The sequence below is a fragment of the Hemibagrus wyckioides genome, linkage group LG17, assembly GCF_019097595.1.
Source record: "Hemibagrus wyckioides isolate EC202008001 linkage group LG17, SWU_Hwy_1.0, whole genome shotgun sequence".
Classification (NCBI taxonomy): Eukaryota; Metazoa; Chordata; class Actinopteri; order Siluriformes; family Bagridae; genus Hemibagrus; species Hemibagrus wyckioides.
The window spans coordinates 24,042,412-24,057,692 of NC_080726.1; the positions used below are offsets into that span (position 1 = coordinate 24,042,412).

At 35.8% G+C, this 15,281-nt stretch overlaps 1 protein-coding gene across 2 annotated transcripts in view; it reads left to right on the forward strand.

Moving 5' to 3' along the window:
• Positions 1 to 15,281, forward strand: part of caln1 (calneuron 1) — a 74,657-nt gene that overhangs the window by 4,628 nt on the left and 54,748 nt on the right. For both annotated transcript variants that reach the window (XM_058413551.1, XM_058413552.1), the window contains one exon: positions 477 to 601. In XM_058413551.1, coding sequence (XP_058269534.1) covers positions 477 to 601 — 125 coding nt within the window. The remainder of the gene's footprint in view (positions 1 to 476; positions 602 to 15,281) is intronic.

Below are 15,281 nucleotides of genomic sequence, written 5' to 3' on the forward strand. Positions count from 1 at the left end.
GCTGGAGCCTATCCCAGCACACATTAGGCAAAAGGCAAGGGTACACCCTGGACAGGTCCCCAGTCCATCACAGGGCCACACATAGACAGACAACCACACACACTCACTCCTATGGGCAATTTAGAATGATCAATCAACCTAATGTACATGTTTTTGGACTGTGGGAGGAAACTGGAGTACCCAGAGTAAACCCACACAGGCACGGGGAGAACATGCAAACGCCACACAGAAAGGCCCCTGCCTGTTCAAACCCAGGACCTTCTTGCTGTGAGGCAACAGTGCTGACCACTAAGCCACCATGCTGCCCGATAATGAACACTGAATATGGTATTATGGAATAAATGAATGAATGGATTGATTGATTGATTGATTAATTGAATGATTGATTGATGGATTGAAGGTTGAGACGATTATAAAACGTTTTTCTGTTTTTCATAAATACTGACTTTATTTTTTTTGTTGTCCATCATGGTTAGGGAGAAGATGCCCTTCCATCATGTGACGGCAGGGCTGCTGTATAAAGGCAACTATCTGAGCCGCTCTCTGTCTGAACAAAGCGATAGCGACCAGCTGGCTAGCATCTCTGCTGAGGAACTGGACGGTAAGTGAGAATCATCTCACACACACACATTCACACACACATAAACACACACACACACAGACTAATAAGCAATAGTATCTTTTATTTTCAGGAATGTTCATTGATTTCTTTCATACTGGTTTTCTTGATAGAATAATAATCAATGTGAAAATAATTTATAAGAAAAGCGTTTGACACTTGCTTATGATCGACCGATCAGACAATTTCATACGTATTATTCTCTGTCACTCAGCACATATCTTCAAGTGTATTACTTTTGTCAGCTCAGAGAGGCAATGAAATGAGATGGGCAAGATTGAATTATTAATGCACATATAGAGCACAGTGTCTCCTGTGTCTCAACGGCTGGTTAAATCAGGGGTGCTGAGCTTCCCCCAGATTATTTTTACGTAAATGCACGCAGAGCTCTTGTACTACACCATAAGGCCAAAAGTATACAGACACCTGGGTACCAAACACCACTTTCCAAAACTGTGGGAATTGGTCTGCTGCATTATTAAATCTGAAGGCTGGTGCAGAGCCATCATTCCAGTTCATTTCACATGATTACAAATGAATCTACAACACCAACCAACAAATTTGCACAAGAAGCACGACTATTTCACGCATTTCACTATAATCATGTTTACTCTGTTTCAGGTTGGAGTTTTCAGTGTAAAAGCTGTAGGAAATGTAAAACCAATTATCCACACTTAGCTTTAAACCATTTACTAAATGTTAAGTGCCTCGTTTATAGCAAAACCCTGAGTTACCCTGAATCCCTCTGCATCATCACATCTATTTGATATATATTTTAAATCTGCTTCAGCATCTGAAAAAAACCTCTAAATCCAGTGATTACAGCTGACCAGTAAAAAAACACATTCTGTGCATTAGTGTTCTGGCAAGTGTGTCTGCACAAAGGTATTAGATTTATTTTTATGTATATCTACTCATAAATATATAAATAAATGCCATGGATGAGTCAAGCTCTTGAGCGGCTGTCTGTGTCTGAGGACGATCTGAACGCAGCTCTTCCACTCCAACCTTCTAATACCATGCCTTCAAAGAGCTCGCTTTGTGCACAAGTGAATTGTCACGCTGGAACAAGGTTCGAGCTTCTTTGTTCCAGTGAAGGGAAATTATACGTGTGACGGTCAGATGTCTACAAACTTTTCTTAATATACTGTACTGTACAATATACTGGCTTCCATATCTTCTTCTTCTTCTTTGGGCTTTTCCCTTCAGGTGTAGCCACAGTGAATCATCTCTCTCCTCCTATCCCTATCTTCTGCATCCTCAACACTTTCACCCACTAGCTTCATATCCTCATTTATTCCATCCATATACCTCCTCTTTGTCCTTCCTCTTTTCCTCCTGCCTGGCAGCTCCATGTCCAACATTCTCCTACCAATATACTCACTCTCCCTCCTCTGGACATGTCCAGACCATCTTAATCTGTCCTCCCTAACTTTGTCCCCCAAACATCCAACATGAGACTGTCCCTCTGATGTACTCGTTCCTAATCCTGTCCAACCGTGTCCCTCCCAAAGAGAACCTCAACATCTTCAGCTCTGCTACCTCCAGCTCTGACTGGAGTTACACTGCCTCTAAACCATACAGCATGACTGGTCTCACCACTGTCCTGTACACCTTCCCCTTGATTCTCGCTGATATTTTTTTTATCACACAGAACTCCTAACACCTTTCTCCACCCATTCCAACCTGCCTGCACTCGATGCTGGATTCCATATCAAAATGTCAAAAAAAACGATTCCTTCAATGAAGCCAGATATTAACTTCTGTGTCATAAGACCAAGATGGCGGCGCGAGGCTCAGCGTCTCTCTGTACATTAAATCAAAATGTCTTGCCAGAAAAGAATCAAAAGAATGACACCTTTGAAAAACAAACACTTGTCCAGTGAAAAATGTCTAATAGATTCCTCATAATAAGATTAAAAAAATATATAAATATATTACTAAATAGAGATTTCTAATTATAAGATGGAAATTGTCTTGTTTTAATGGTGGACAACTCAAATTAAATTGATAAAATTTAAATAAATAAAAAAATAAAATCACCTATCAATAAAACAGGAGCATTTCAACCTTGAATTAACTTCAGAAGTCTTCATAATTTGTTTTAGTATGATCTATGTATAGGAAATAAAATAAATTATATATTTAACTATATATCAGGATATTATCTCTTGCTATAGAGCTTATGTGCTCTAATACTTTAACCCCAGCATGCACTAATAAAAATAAGTGAAATATTAATAAATAGAAAGAAATATTTAGGAGTTTTACACCTTGTATCTTTCATACACGGGCAGTTTGTTACTGTTTTAAGATGAAACTCCTTTTTGTTGTTGTTGTTGTTTTATTTCTAATGCTACAAATGTGATAAATTACAGAAGCAGAGCTAACTTCAAAACATTATATAAAATTAAACCATAACACATATGCCATCTTTCCTCTTATTGCTGTTGCACTGAGCTTCTGCTATTTGTGTGCGTTGTTCCTTACTCTATTTTTTTTTATTTTTTTTAATCTTGTAGAAATGTGCAGTGTCAGCCCCGTGTCACATTACAGCCTAGCATTCACATATTGTAAATCAGCCTTTATGGAAGAGCTGCATTTGTGAAAATGAGAGCTGCGTTCAGATCGTCCTCAGACACAGACAGCCGCTTAAGAGCTTGGCTCATCCAAGCATTTATATATATATATATATTTATGAGTAGAAATACACAAAAATAAATCTAATATCTTCGTTCAGGCACACTTGCCAGAACACTAATCCACAGAATGTTTTACTGGTCAGCTATAATCGCTGGTTTTCTATCAGAGGGACTTTTTTTTCAGATGCTGTGAAAATATATTTCAAATAGATGTGATGATGCAGAGGGATTTGCTCAGGATTTTGCTATAAACGAGGCATTTAGGAAATGGTTTAAAGCTTAGTGTGGATAATTGGTTTTAAATTTCCCATAGCTTGTACTCTGAGTAGATAAGAACTACAGACAGGAAAACTGCAACCTGGAACAGAATAAACATGATAGTATAAAAACATGTAGTGAAATACGTGATATAGATGTACTTAGCAATCCTTGTGCAAATTTGTAGATTCATTTATAATCATGTGAGAAGTTACAGGGGGACATTGCTAGCACAGGTCTTTAAAAGGGGAGAGAAAATGTGGTGTAGGTGTCAAACATCAGGGTTAAGTGTAAAAAGAACTTTCATTCAAACACAAGTATCTAGGAAATGATTATAATGCTGTATACTAGACTTTGTTGAAGTAGGTACATTGGGTTTGAACAATACTGACATTAACAATCCATACAGAAATTGGATCACTGAGTAGCTTCTGGTAAATTAGAACCATAAAGAACTCACCATGTCCGAACAAAGCTTAAACCACTGACAGGAGACGTGAACAACATTGATTATCTCATTACCCAGGCACCTGTCAGGAGTTTGGATATATTAGGCAGTAAGTGAACAGTCAGTAAAATTGATGTGTTGGAAGTAGGAAAAAGGAGGTATAAAGATTTGTGAGACTGTCACTGATCTGAGTGACAAGTGGTTACAGTGGCTGGACGACTTGGCCACCAAAACAGCAGGTCTTGTGGAGTGACCCCAGTATGCGTTGGATAGTACCTACCAAAAGTGGTACAAAGAAGGACAACTGGTGAACCAGCAACAGGGTCATGAGCACCCAAGACTCATTGAGGTATGTGGTGAGTGAAGGCTAGTCCGTCTGGTCAGATTCCAAGTTAATTATTTTATTAATAAATCCCAAGTTCCTCTTTTCATCCCTGCATTTGGGTCTGGATTTTGTACCAGTGGAAGCACCCACTTCTGATAGAGTTACTCTAGCACAGACTGCTAAAAAGGTTAGTGCTGGGTTTGATAGAAAGGGGTCAGAACACATATTGCATCTTAGATTACTGTGTATGGAGCTGTAGAGCAGTAAGAGTATCCATGCTGACTCCTGTCCACTACTGAAAGCACCAACGAATGGGCATTTTGTACATCAGGATTAGACAAAACAGCAATGGAAGAAGGTGGCCTGATAGATCATGTTTTCTTTTGGACGGCCGTGTGTGTGTGTGTGTGTGTGTGTGTGTGTGTGTGTGTGTGTTACTTATCTAGGGAAGATATGGCACCAGGATGCATTATGGAAAAAAAGAAGTGGCAGTGTGATGTTCTGGGCATCATTTTGCTGGAAAAATCTGAGTCCTGGTATTCATGTGGATGTTATTTAGACAAGAAATCACGTACCTAAGCTAATACAATGGTATTTCAGCAGCTAACATCTTGGTGCCAGATCCCACAGCACACCTTCAGAGCTCTTGTGGAGTCCATGCTTCGACGGGTCAGAACCGTTTTTGTGGCACGGGGGATTAGGCCGATGGGTTTAATGTTGTGGCAGATCAGCGTAGACTCATGGGTCAGATCCCTCATAATTATTCTACAAGTAGGGTTTCTGGAGATGTATGTCAGCTTCATTAGTTATTACACTGCTTCCTGAGTTTAGAATGAAGTTAAGGTCTGAATGTTTTGTTTAGCAATCATAATCATATCAGGGGCATTGTCTTCCAATCGCAAAAGTCACATGTCTGTTTTTATTAAATTGACTAAAAATCGAATACAAAAGAAAATCAGACAGATTCAGTGACTAAGTGGGACTGTCTAGCTGAAACTACCCAGCAGACTCTTAAGCCATGTGTGTGTGTGTGTGTGTGTGCGACGCAACTCGTCGTCATCCTGTAGTGTTCAGAGTCATTCATTACATGCTTTTGACCTTAAAATAAAGGAAGCGTTGGTGTTTTTGAACAGTATAATTTCAAACCCACTCAGTCAAGTCATTTAATCTGCCTTTTTAAAATGCCTTTCTTTCTGCACCGTCCACGAAACGTCACACAAAGAGATTTTTTTGCAGTCCAAATCGATATGATATGAAAAAAGAGAAAAGAAAAAATGATTAGAACTCCAAAGATGTTAAAGGCAGAAAACAGACTCTAGGCTGTTCAAAGAATGAGTATATATATATATATGTATATATAAGAAAATGTTTAGCTAAATTTTTACATTACCTCATTTAACTTTTTTGTCCTTAAAAGTTTTAATATAAGTTTGATATTAACTGTGACATCCTCAGAGTATTGTTCATTCGTTTGCTGATGCGGCGATTAAATTGCCACTTGATGAAGTCACCAGTCCTGCTACTGGTTGCCATAGTAACAATGTTTATCAGCGAGTGGTGCTGAAGTGAATGATTATGGAGGGAGATTTGAGGTTTGTGTAGATCATATTGTAAAAGATGAAGGAGAAGCAGTGTTGATCTTTGCCACAGATCAACGTCGCTCTACTGTCTTCACTCCCATTGGTTGTCGCTCCATATTTGCAAAAACGCAACACTGGACACGCCCACATCCAGTGGCTCATGTTGCTGGAAGTCACCAGCTCTGATTGAAACGGAACAGTCATGTGATTGGTCAGAGTCATGCAGAGTCACAGGTGTGTGTGTGTGTGTGTGTGTGTGTGTGAACGTAGCACCTACTTGGAGTTGACAGTTTATTAGGTACAACAACCAAACAGAGGTGTACTGTGTGTTAATACCACACACACACACACACACACACACACACACACTAACATGTTTCTATACAAAGTGACCTATATGCTAGGTGTATCAGATGTAAGCATTTAACCACCAGGTGGTGTTCCTAATAAACTGCATCTCAGTATCAGCATCCTCTTTGTGCGTTTTGGCTTTTTCTTTACTCCATGATCCTAATAGATTAACAGTCTTGGCATCACCAGGTTCTTTTCCCCTTTTTTAATTCAATTCAGTTAAAAAATGAATAATTTATCCCCAAGGGGCAATGTAAGATTTAAGGCACACAGAGTTTGTTTGTGTGTGTGTGTGTGTGTTATACAGTATGTGTGTGTGTTATACAGTATGTGTGTGTGTTTGTGTGTGTGTTATACAGTATGTATGTGTATGCTATACAGTATATGTTTGTGTGTGTTATACAATGTGTGTGTATGCTGTACAGTATGTGTGTGTGTGTTATACAGTATGTATGTGTATGCTATACAGTATATGTGTGTGTGTTATACAGTATATGTGTGTGTGTTATACAGTATGTATGTGTATGCTATACAGTATATGTGTGTGTGTTATACAGTATATGTGTGTGTGTTATACAGTATGTGTGTGTGTGTGTGTGTGTGTGTTATACAGTATGTGTGTGTGTTATACAGTATATGTGTGTGTGTTATACAGTATATGTGTGTTTGTTATACAGGATATGTGTGTTTGTTATACAGTGTGTGTGTGTGTTATACAGTATGTGTGTGTGTTATACAGTATATGTGTGTGTGTTATACAGTATATGTGTGTGTGTTATACAGTATGTGTGTGTGTGTGTGTGTGTTATACAGTATGTGTGTGTGTTATACAGTATATGTGTGTGTGTTATACAGTATATGTGTGTTTGTTATACAGGATATGTGTGTTTGTTATACAGTGTGTGTGTGTGTTATACAGTATGTGTGTGTGTTATACAGTATGTGTGTGTGTGTTATACAGTATGTGTGTGTGTGTTATACAGTATATGTGTGTGTGTTATACAGTATATGTGTGTGTGTTATACAGTATGTGTGTGTGTGTTATACAGTATGTGTGTGTGTGTTATACAGTATATGTGTGTGTGTTATACAGTATATGTGTGTGTGTTATACAGTATGTGTGTGTGTGTTACACAGTATGTGTGTGTGTTATACAGTATGTGTGTGTGTGTTATACAGTATGTGTGTGTTTATACAGTATGTGTGTGTTATACAGTATGTTTGTGTTATACAGTATGTGTGTGTGTTATACAGTATGTGTGTGTGTGTGTTATACAGTATGTGTGTTATACAATATGTGTGTGTTATACAGTATATGTGTGTGTGTTATACAGTATATGTGTGTGTGTTATACAGTATGTGTGTGTGTGTTATACAGTATGTGTGTGTTTATACAGTATGTGTGTGTTATACAGTATGTTTGTGTTATACAGTATGTGTGTGTGTTATACAGTATGTGTGTGTGTGTGTATTATACAGTATATGTGTGTTATACAATATGTGTGTGTTACACAGTATGTGTGTGTGTTATACAGTATGTGTGTGTGTGTTATACAGTATGTGTGTGTGTGTTATACAGTATGTGTGTGTTTATACAGTATGTGTGTGTTATACAGTATGTTTGTGTTATACAGTATGTTTGTGTTATACAGTATGTGTGTGTGTTATACAGTATGTGTGTGTGTGTGTGTTATACAGTATATGTGTGTTATACAATATGTGTGTGTTATACAGTATATGTGTGTGTGTTATACAGTATATGTGTGTGTGTTATACAGTATGTGTGTGTGTGTTACACAGTATGTGTGTGTGTTATACAGTATGTGTGTGTGTGTTATACAGTATGTGTGTGTTTATACAGTATGTGTGTGTTATACAGTATGTTTGTGTTATACAGTATGTGTGTGTGTTATACAGTATGTGTGTGTGTGTGTGTTATACAGTATGTGTGTGTTATACAGTATATGTGTGTGTGTTATACAGTATACAGTATGTGTGTGTTATACAGTATATGTGTGTGTTATACAGTATGTGTGTGTTATACAGTATATGTGTGTGTGTTACACAGTATGTGTGTGTGTTATACAGTATATGTGTGTGTGTTATACAGTAAACAGTATGTGTGTGTTATACAGTATATGTGTGTGTTATACAGTATGTGTGTGTTATACAGTATATGTGTGTGTGTTACACAGTATGTGTGTGTGTTATACAGTATGTGTGTGTTATACAGTATGTGTGTGTGTGTGTGTGTGTGTTATACAGTATGTGTGTGTTATACAGTATGTGTGTGTGTGTGTGTGTGTGTGTGTTATACAGTATGTGTGTGTTATACAGTATATGTGTGTTATACAGTATACAGTATGTGTGTGTTATACAGTATATGTGTGTGTTATACAGTATGTGTGTGTTATACAGTATATGTGTGTGTGTTACACAGTATGTGTGTGTTATACAGTATGTGTGTGTTATACAGTATGTGTGTGTGTTATACAGTATGTGTGTGTGTTATACAGTATACAGTATGTGTGTGTGTTATATAGTATGTGTGTGTTATACAGTATGTGTGTGTTATACAGTATATGTGTGTGTTATATAGTATGTGTGTGTTATACAGTATGTGTGTGTTATACAGTATATGTGTGTGTATTACACAGTATGTGTGTGTGTTATACAGTATACAGTATGTGTGTGTGTTATACAGTATACAGTATGTGTGTGTGTTATATAGTATGTGTGTGTTATACAGTATGTGTGTGTTATACAGTATATGTGTGTGTGTTATACAGTATGTGTGTTATACAGTATGTGTGTTATACAGTATGTGTGTGTGTGTTATACAGTATGTGTGTGTGTTATATAGTATGTGTGTGTTATACAGTATGTGTGTGTTATACAGTATATGTGTGTGTTATACAGTATGTGTGTGTTATACAGTATGTGTGTGTTATACAGTATATGTGTGTGTTTATACAGTATGTGTGTGTGTTATACAGTATGTGTGTGTTATACATTATGTGTGTGTTTATACAGTATATGTGTGTGTTATACAGTATATGTGTGTGTGTTATACAGTATGTGTGTGTTATACAGTATATGTGTGTGTTATACAGTATGTGTGTGTTATACAGTATGTGTGTGTTATACAGTATATGTGTGTGTGTTATACAGTATACAGTATGTGTGTGTGTTATATAGTATGTGTGTGTTATACAGTATGTGTGTGTTATACAGTATATGTGTGTGTGTTATACAGTATGTGTGTGTGTTATACAGTATGTGTTATACAGTATGTGTGTTATATAGTATGTGTGTGTATTATACAGTATGTGTGTGTTATACAGTATATGTGTGTGTGTTATATAGTATGTGTGTGTATTACACAGTATGTGTGTGTGTTATACAGTATGTGTGTTATACAGTATGTGTGTGTATTATACAGTATGTGTGTTATACAGTATGTGTGTTATATAGTATGTGTGTGTATTATACAGTATGTGTGTTATACAGTATGTGTGTTATATAGTATGTGTGTGTATTATACAGTATGTGTGTGTTATACAGTATATGTGTGTGTGTTATATAGTATGTGTGTGTATTATACAGTATATGTGTGTGTGTTATATAGTATGTGTGTGTATTACACAGTATGTGTGTGTGTTATACAGTATGTGTGTGTGTTATACAGTATGTGTGTGTTATACAGTATGTGTGTGTGTTATACAGTATGTGTGTTATACAGTATGTGTGTGTATTATACAGTATGTGTGTTATACAGTATGTGTGTTATATAGTATGTGTGTGTATTATACAGTATGTGTGTGTTATACAGTATATGTGTGTGTGTTATATAGTATGTGTGTGTATTACACAGTATGTGTGTGTGTTATACAGTATGTGTGTGTGTTATACAGTATGTGTGTGTTATACAGTATGTGTGTGTGTTATACAGTATGTGTGTTATACAGTATGTGTGTGTATTATACAGTATGTGTGTTATACAGTATACAGTATGTGTGTGTGTTATACAGTATGTGTGTGTGTGTTATACAATATGTGTGTGTTATACAGTATATGTGTGTGTGTTATACAGTATGTGTGTGTGTGTTATACAATATGTGTGTGTTATACAGTATATGTGTGTGTGTTATACAGTATATGTGTGTGTGTGTTATACAGTATGTGTGTGTGTTATACAGTATGTGTGTGTGTTATACAGTATGTGTGTGTTATACAGTATATGTGTGTGTTATACAGTATGTGTGTGTTATACAGTATATGTGTGTGTTCATACAGTATGTGTGTGTGTTATACAGTATGTGTGTGTTATACAGTATATGTGTGTGTGTTATACAGTATGTGTGTGTTATACAGTATATGTGTGTGTTTATACAGTATGTGTGTGTGTTATACAGTATGTGTGTGTGTTATACAGTATGTGTGTGTGTTATACAGTATATGTGTGTGTGTTATACAGTATGTGTGTGTTATACAGTATATGTGTGTGTTTATACAGTATGTGTGTGTGTTATACAGTATATGTGTGTGTGTTATACAGTATATGTGTGTGTTTATACAGTATGTGTGTGTGTTATACAGTATGTGTGTGTGTTATACAGTATGTGTGTGTTATACAGTATATGTGTGTGTTTATACAGTATGTGTGTGTGTTATACAGTATGTGTGTGTTATACAGTATGTGTGTGTTTATACAGTATGTGTGTGTTATACAGTATATGTGTGTGTGTTATACAGTATGTGTGTGTTATACAGTATATGTGTGTGTTATACAGTATGTGTGTGTGTTATACAGTATGTGTGTGTTATACAGTATATGTGTGTGTTATACAGTATGTGTGTGTGTTATACAGTATGTGTGTGTGTTATACAGTATATGTGTGTGTTTATACAGTATGTGTGTGTTATACAGTATGTGTGTGTGTGTGTGTGTTATACAGCATGTGTGTGTATGCTATACAGTATGTGTGTGTGTTATACAGTATGTGTGTGTGTATTATACAGTATGGGGTGTGTGTTATACAGTATGTGTGTGTGTATTATACAGTATGGGGTGTGTGTTATACAGTATGTGTGTGTGTTATACAGTGTGTGTGTGTGTGTGTGTGTGTGTGTGTTATACAGTATGTGTGTGTGTGTGTGTGTTATACAGGATGTATGTGTGTGTGTGTGGTTGTGTGTTATACAGTATGTGTGTGTGTTATACAGTACGTGTGTGTTATACAGTATGTGTGTGTGTTATACAGTATGTGTGTTATACAGTATACAGTATGTGTGTGTGTTATACAGTATGTGTGTGTGTGTTATATAGTATGTGTGTGTTATACAGTATGTGTGTGTTATACAGTATATGTGTGTGTATTACACAGTATGTGTGTGTGTTATACAGTATGTGTGTGTGTTATACAGTACGTGTGTGTTATACAGTATGTGTGTGTGTTATACAGTATGTGTGTGTGTTATACAGTATACAGTATGTGTGTGTGTTATACAGTATGTGTGTGTTATACAATATGTGTGTGTTATACAGTATATGTGTGTGTGTTATACAGTATATGTGTGTGTGTTACACAGTATGTGTGTGTGTTATACAGTATGTGTGTTATACAGTATGTGTGTGTTATACAGTATACAGTATGTGTGTGTGTTATACAGTATGTGTGTGTTATACAGTATATGTGTGTGTGTTACACAGTATGTGTGTGTTATACAGTATATGTGTGTGTGTTATACAGTATGTGTGTGTGTGTTATACAGCATGTGTGTTTTATACAGTATATGTGTGTGTGTTATACAGTATGTGTGTTATACAGTATATGTGTGTGTTTATACAGTATGTGTGTGTGTTATACAGTATGTCTGTGTTATACAGTATATGTGTGTGTGTTATACGGTATGTGTGTGTTATACAGTATATGTGTGTGTTTATACAGTATGTGTGTGTGTTATACAGTATGTGTGTGTGTTATACAGTATGTGTGTGTGTTATACAGTATATGTGTGTGTGTTATACAGTATGTGTGTGTTATACAGTATGTGTGTGTGTTATACAGTATATGTGTGTGTTTATACAGTATGTGTGTGTGTTATACAGTATATGTGTGTGTGTTATACAGTATATGTGTGTGTTTATACAGTATGTGTGTGTGTTATACAGTATGTGTGTGTGTTATACAGTATGTGTGTGTTATACAGTATATGTGTGTGTTTATACAGTATGTGTGTGTGTTATACAGTATGTGTGTGTTATACAGTATGTGTGTGTTTATACAGTATGTGTGTGTTATACAGTATATGTGTGTGTGTTATACAGTATGTGTGTGTGTTATACAGTATGTGTGTGTGTTATACAGTATGTGTGTGTGTTTATACAGTATGTGTGTGTTATACAGTATATGTGTGTTATACAGTATATGTGTGTGTGTTATACAGTATGTGTGTGTTTATACAGTATGTGTGTGTGTTATACAGTGTGTGTGTGTGTGTGTGTGTGTTATACAGTATATGTGTGTGTTTATACAGTATGTGTGTGTGTTATACAGTATGTGTGTGTGTTATACAGTATGTGTGTGTGTTATACAGTATGTGTGTGTGTTATACAGTATATGTGTGTGTTTATACAGTATGTGTGTGTTATACAGTATATGTGTGTTATACAGTATATGTGTGTGTGTTATACAGTATGTGTGTGTTTATACAGTATGTGTGTGTGTTATACAGTGTGTGTGTGTGTGTGTGTGTGTGTGTGTTATACAGTATGTGTGTGTGTGTGTGTGTTATACAGGATGTATGTGTGTGTGTGTGGTTGTGTGTTATACAGTATGTGTGTGTGTTATACAGTACGTGTGTGTTATACAGTATGTGTGTGTGTTATACAGTATGTGTGTTATACAGTATACAGTATGTGTGTGTGTTATACAGTATGTGTGTGTTATACAATATGTGTGTGTTATACAGTATATGTGTGTGTGTTATACAGTATATGTGTGTGTGTTACACAGTATGTGTGTGTGTTATACAGTATGTGTGTTATACAGTATGTGTGTGTTATACAGTATACAGTATGTGTGTGTGTTATACAGTATGTGTGTGTTATACAGTATATGTGTGTGTGTTACACAGTATGTGTGTGTTATACAGTATATGTGTGTGTGTTATACAGTATGTGTGTGTGTGTGTTATACAGCATGTGTGTTTTATACAGTATATGTGTGTGTGTGTTATACAGTATGTGTGTTATACAGTATATGTGTGTGTTTATACAGTATGTGTGTGTGTTATACAGTATGTGTGTGTTATACAGTATATGTGTGTGTGTTATACGGTATGTGTGTGTTATACAGTATGTGTGTGTGTTATACAGTATGTGTGTGTGTTATACAGTATGTGTGTGTTATACAGTATGTGTGTGTGTTATACAGTATACAGTATGTGTGTGTGTTATATAGTATGTGTGTGTTATACAGTATGTGTGTGTTATACAGTATACAGTATGTGTGTGTGTTATACAGTATGTGTGTGTTATACAGTATGTGTGTGTGTTATACAGTATGTGTGTGTGTTATACAGTATACAGTATGTGTGTGTGTTATACAGTATGTGTGTGTTATACAGTATGTGTGTGTGTTATACAGTATGTGTGTGTGTTATACAGTATGTGTGTGTTATACAGTATACAGTATGTGTGTGTGTTATATAGTATGTGTGTGTTATACAGTATGTGTGTGTTATACAGTATGTGTGTGTGTTATACAGTATGTGTGTGTTATACAGTATGTGTGTGTTATACAGTATGTGTGTGTGTTATACAGTATGTGTGTGTGTTATACAGTATACAGTATGTGTGTGTGTTATATAGTATGTGTGTGTTATACAGTATGTGTGTGTTATACAGTATACAGTATGTGTGTGTGTTATACAGTATACAGTATGTGTGTGTTATACAGTATACAGTATGTGTGTGTGTTATACAGTATACAGTATGTGTGTGTTATACAGTATACAGTATGTGTGTGTGTTATACAGTATACAGTATGTGTGTGTTATACAGTATGTGTGTGTGTTATACAGTATGTGTGTGTGTTATACAATATGTGTGTGTGTTATACAGTATATGTGTGTGTGTTATACAGTATATGTGTGTTTGTTATACAGTATATGTGTGTTTGTTATACAGTATGTGTGTGTGTGTTATACAGTATATGTGTGTGTGTTATACAATATGTGTGTGTGTTATACAGTATATGTGTGTGTGTTATACAGTATATGTGTGTGTGTTATACAGTATATGTGTGTTTGTTATACAGTGTGTGTGTGTTATACAGTATGTGTGTGTGTTATACAGTATATGTGTGTGTGTTATACAGTATGTGTGTGTGTGTTACACAGTATGTGTGTGTGTTATACAGTATGTGTGTGTTATACAGTATGTGTGTGTTATACAGTATGTTTGTGTTATACAGTATATGTGTGTGTGTTATACAGTATGTGTGTGTGTGTGTGTGTTATACAGTATGTGTGTGTTATACAGTATATGTGTGTGTGTTATACAGTATGTGTGTGTGTGTGTGTTATACAGTATGTGTGTGTTATACAGTATATGTGTGTTATACAGTATATGTGTGTGTTATACAGTATGTGTGTGTGTTATACAGTATGTGTGTGTTATACAGTATATGTGTGTGTGTTACACAGTATGTGTGTGTGTTATACAGTATGTGTGTGTGTTATACAGTATACAGTATGTGTGTGTGTTATATAGTATGTGTGTGTTATACAGTATACAGTATGTGTGTGTGTTATACAGTATGTGTGTGTTATACAGTATGTGTGTGTTACACAGTATGTGTGTGTGTTATACAGTATGTGTGTGTTATACAGTATACAGTATGTGTGTGTGTTATACAGTATGTGTGTGTTATACAGTATGTGTGTGTTATACAGTATGTGTGTGTGTTATACAGTATACAGTATGTGTGTGTGTTATATAGTATGTGTGTGTTATACAGTATGTGTGTGTTATACAGTATACAGTATGTGT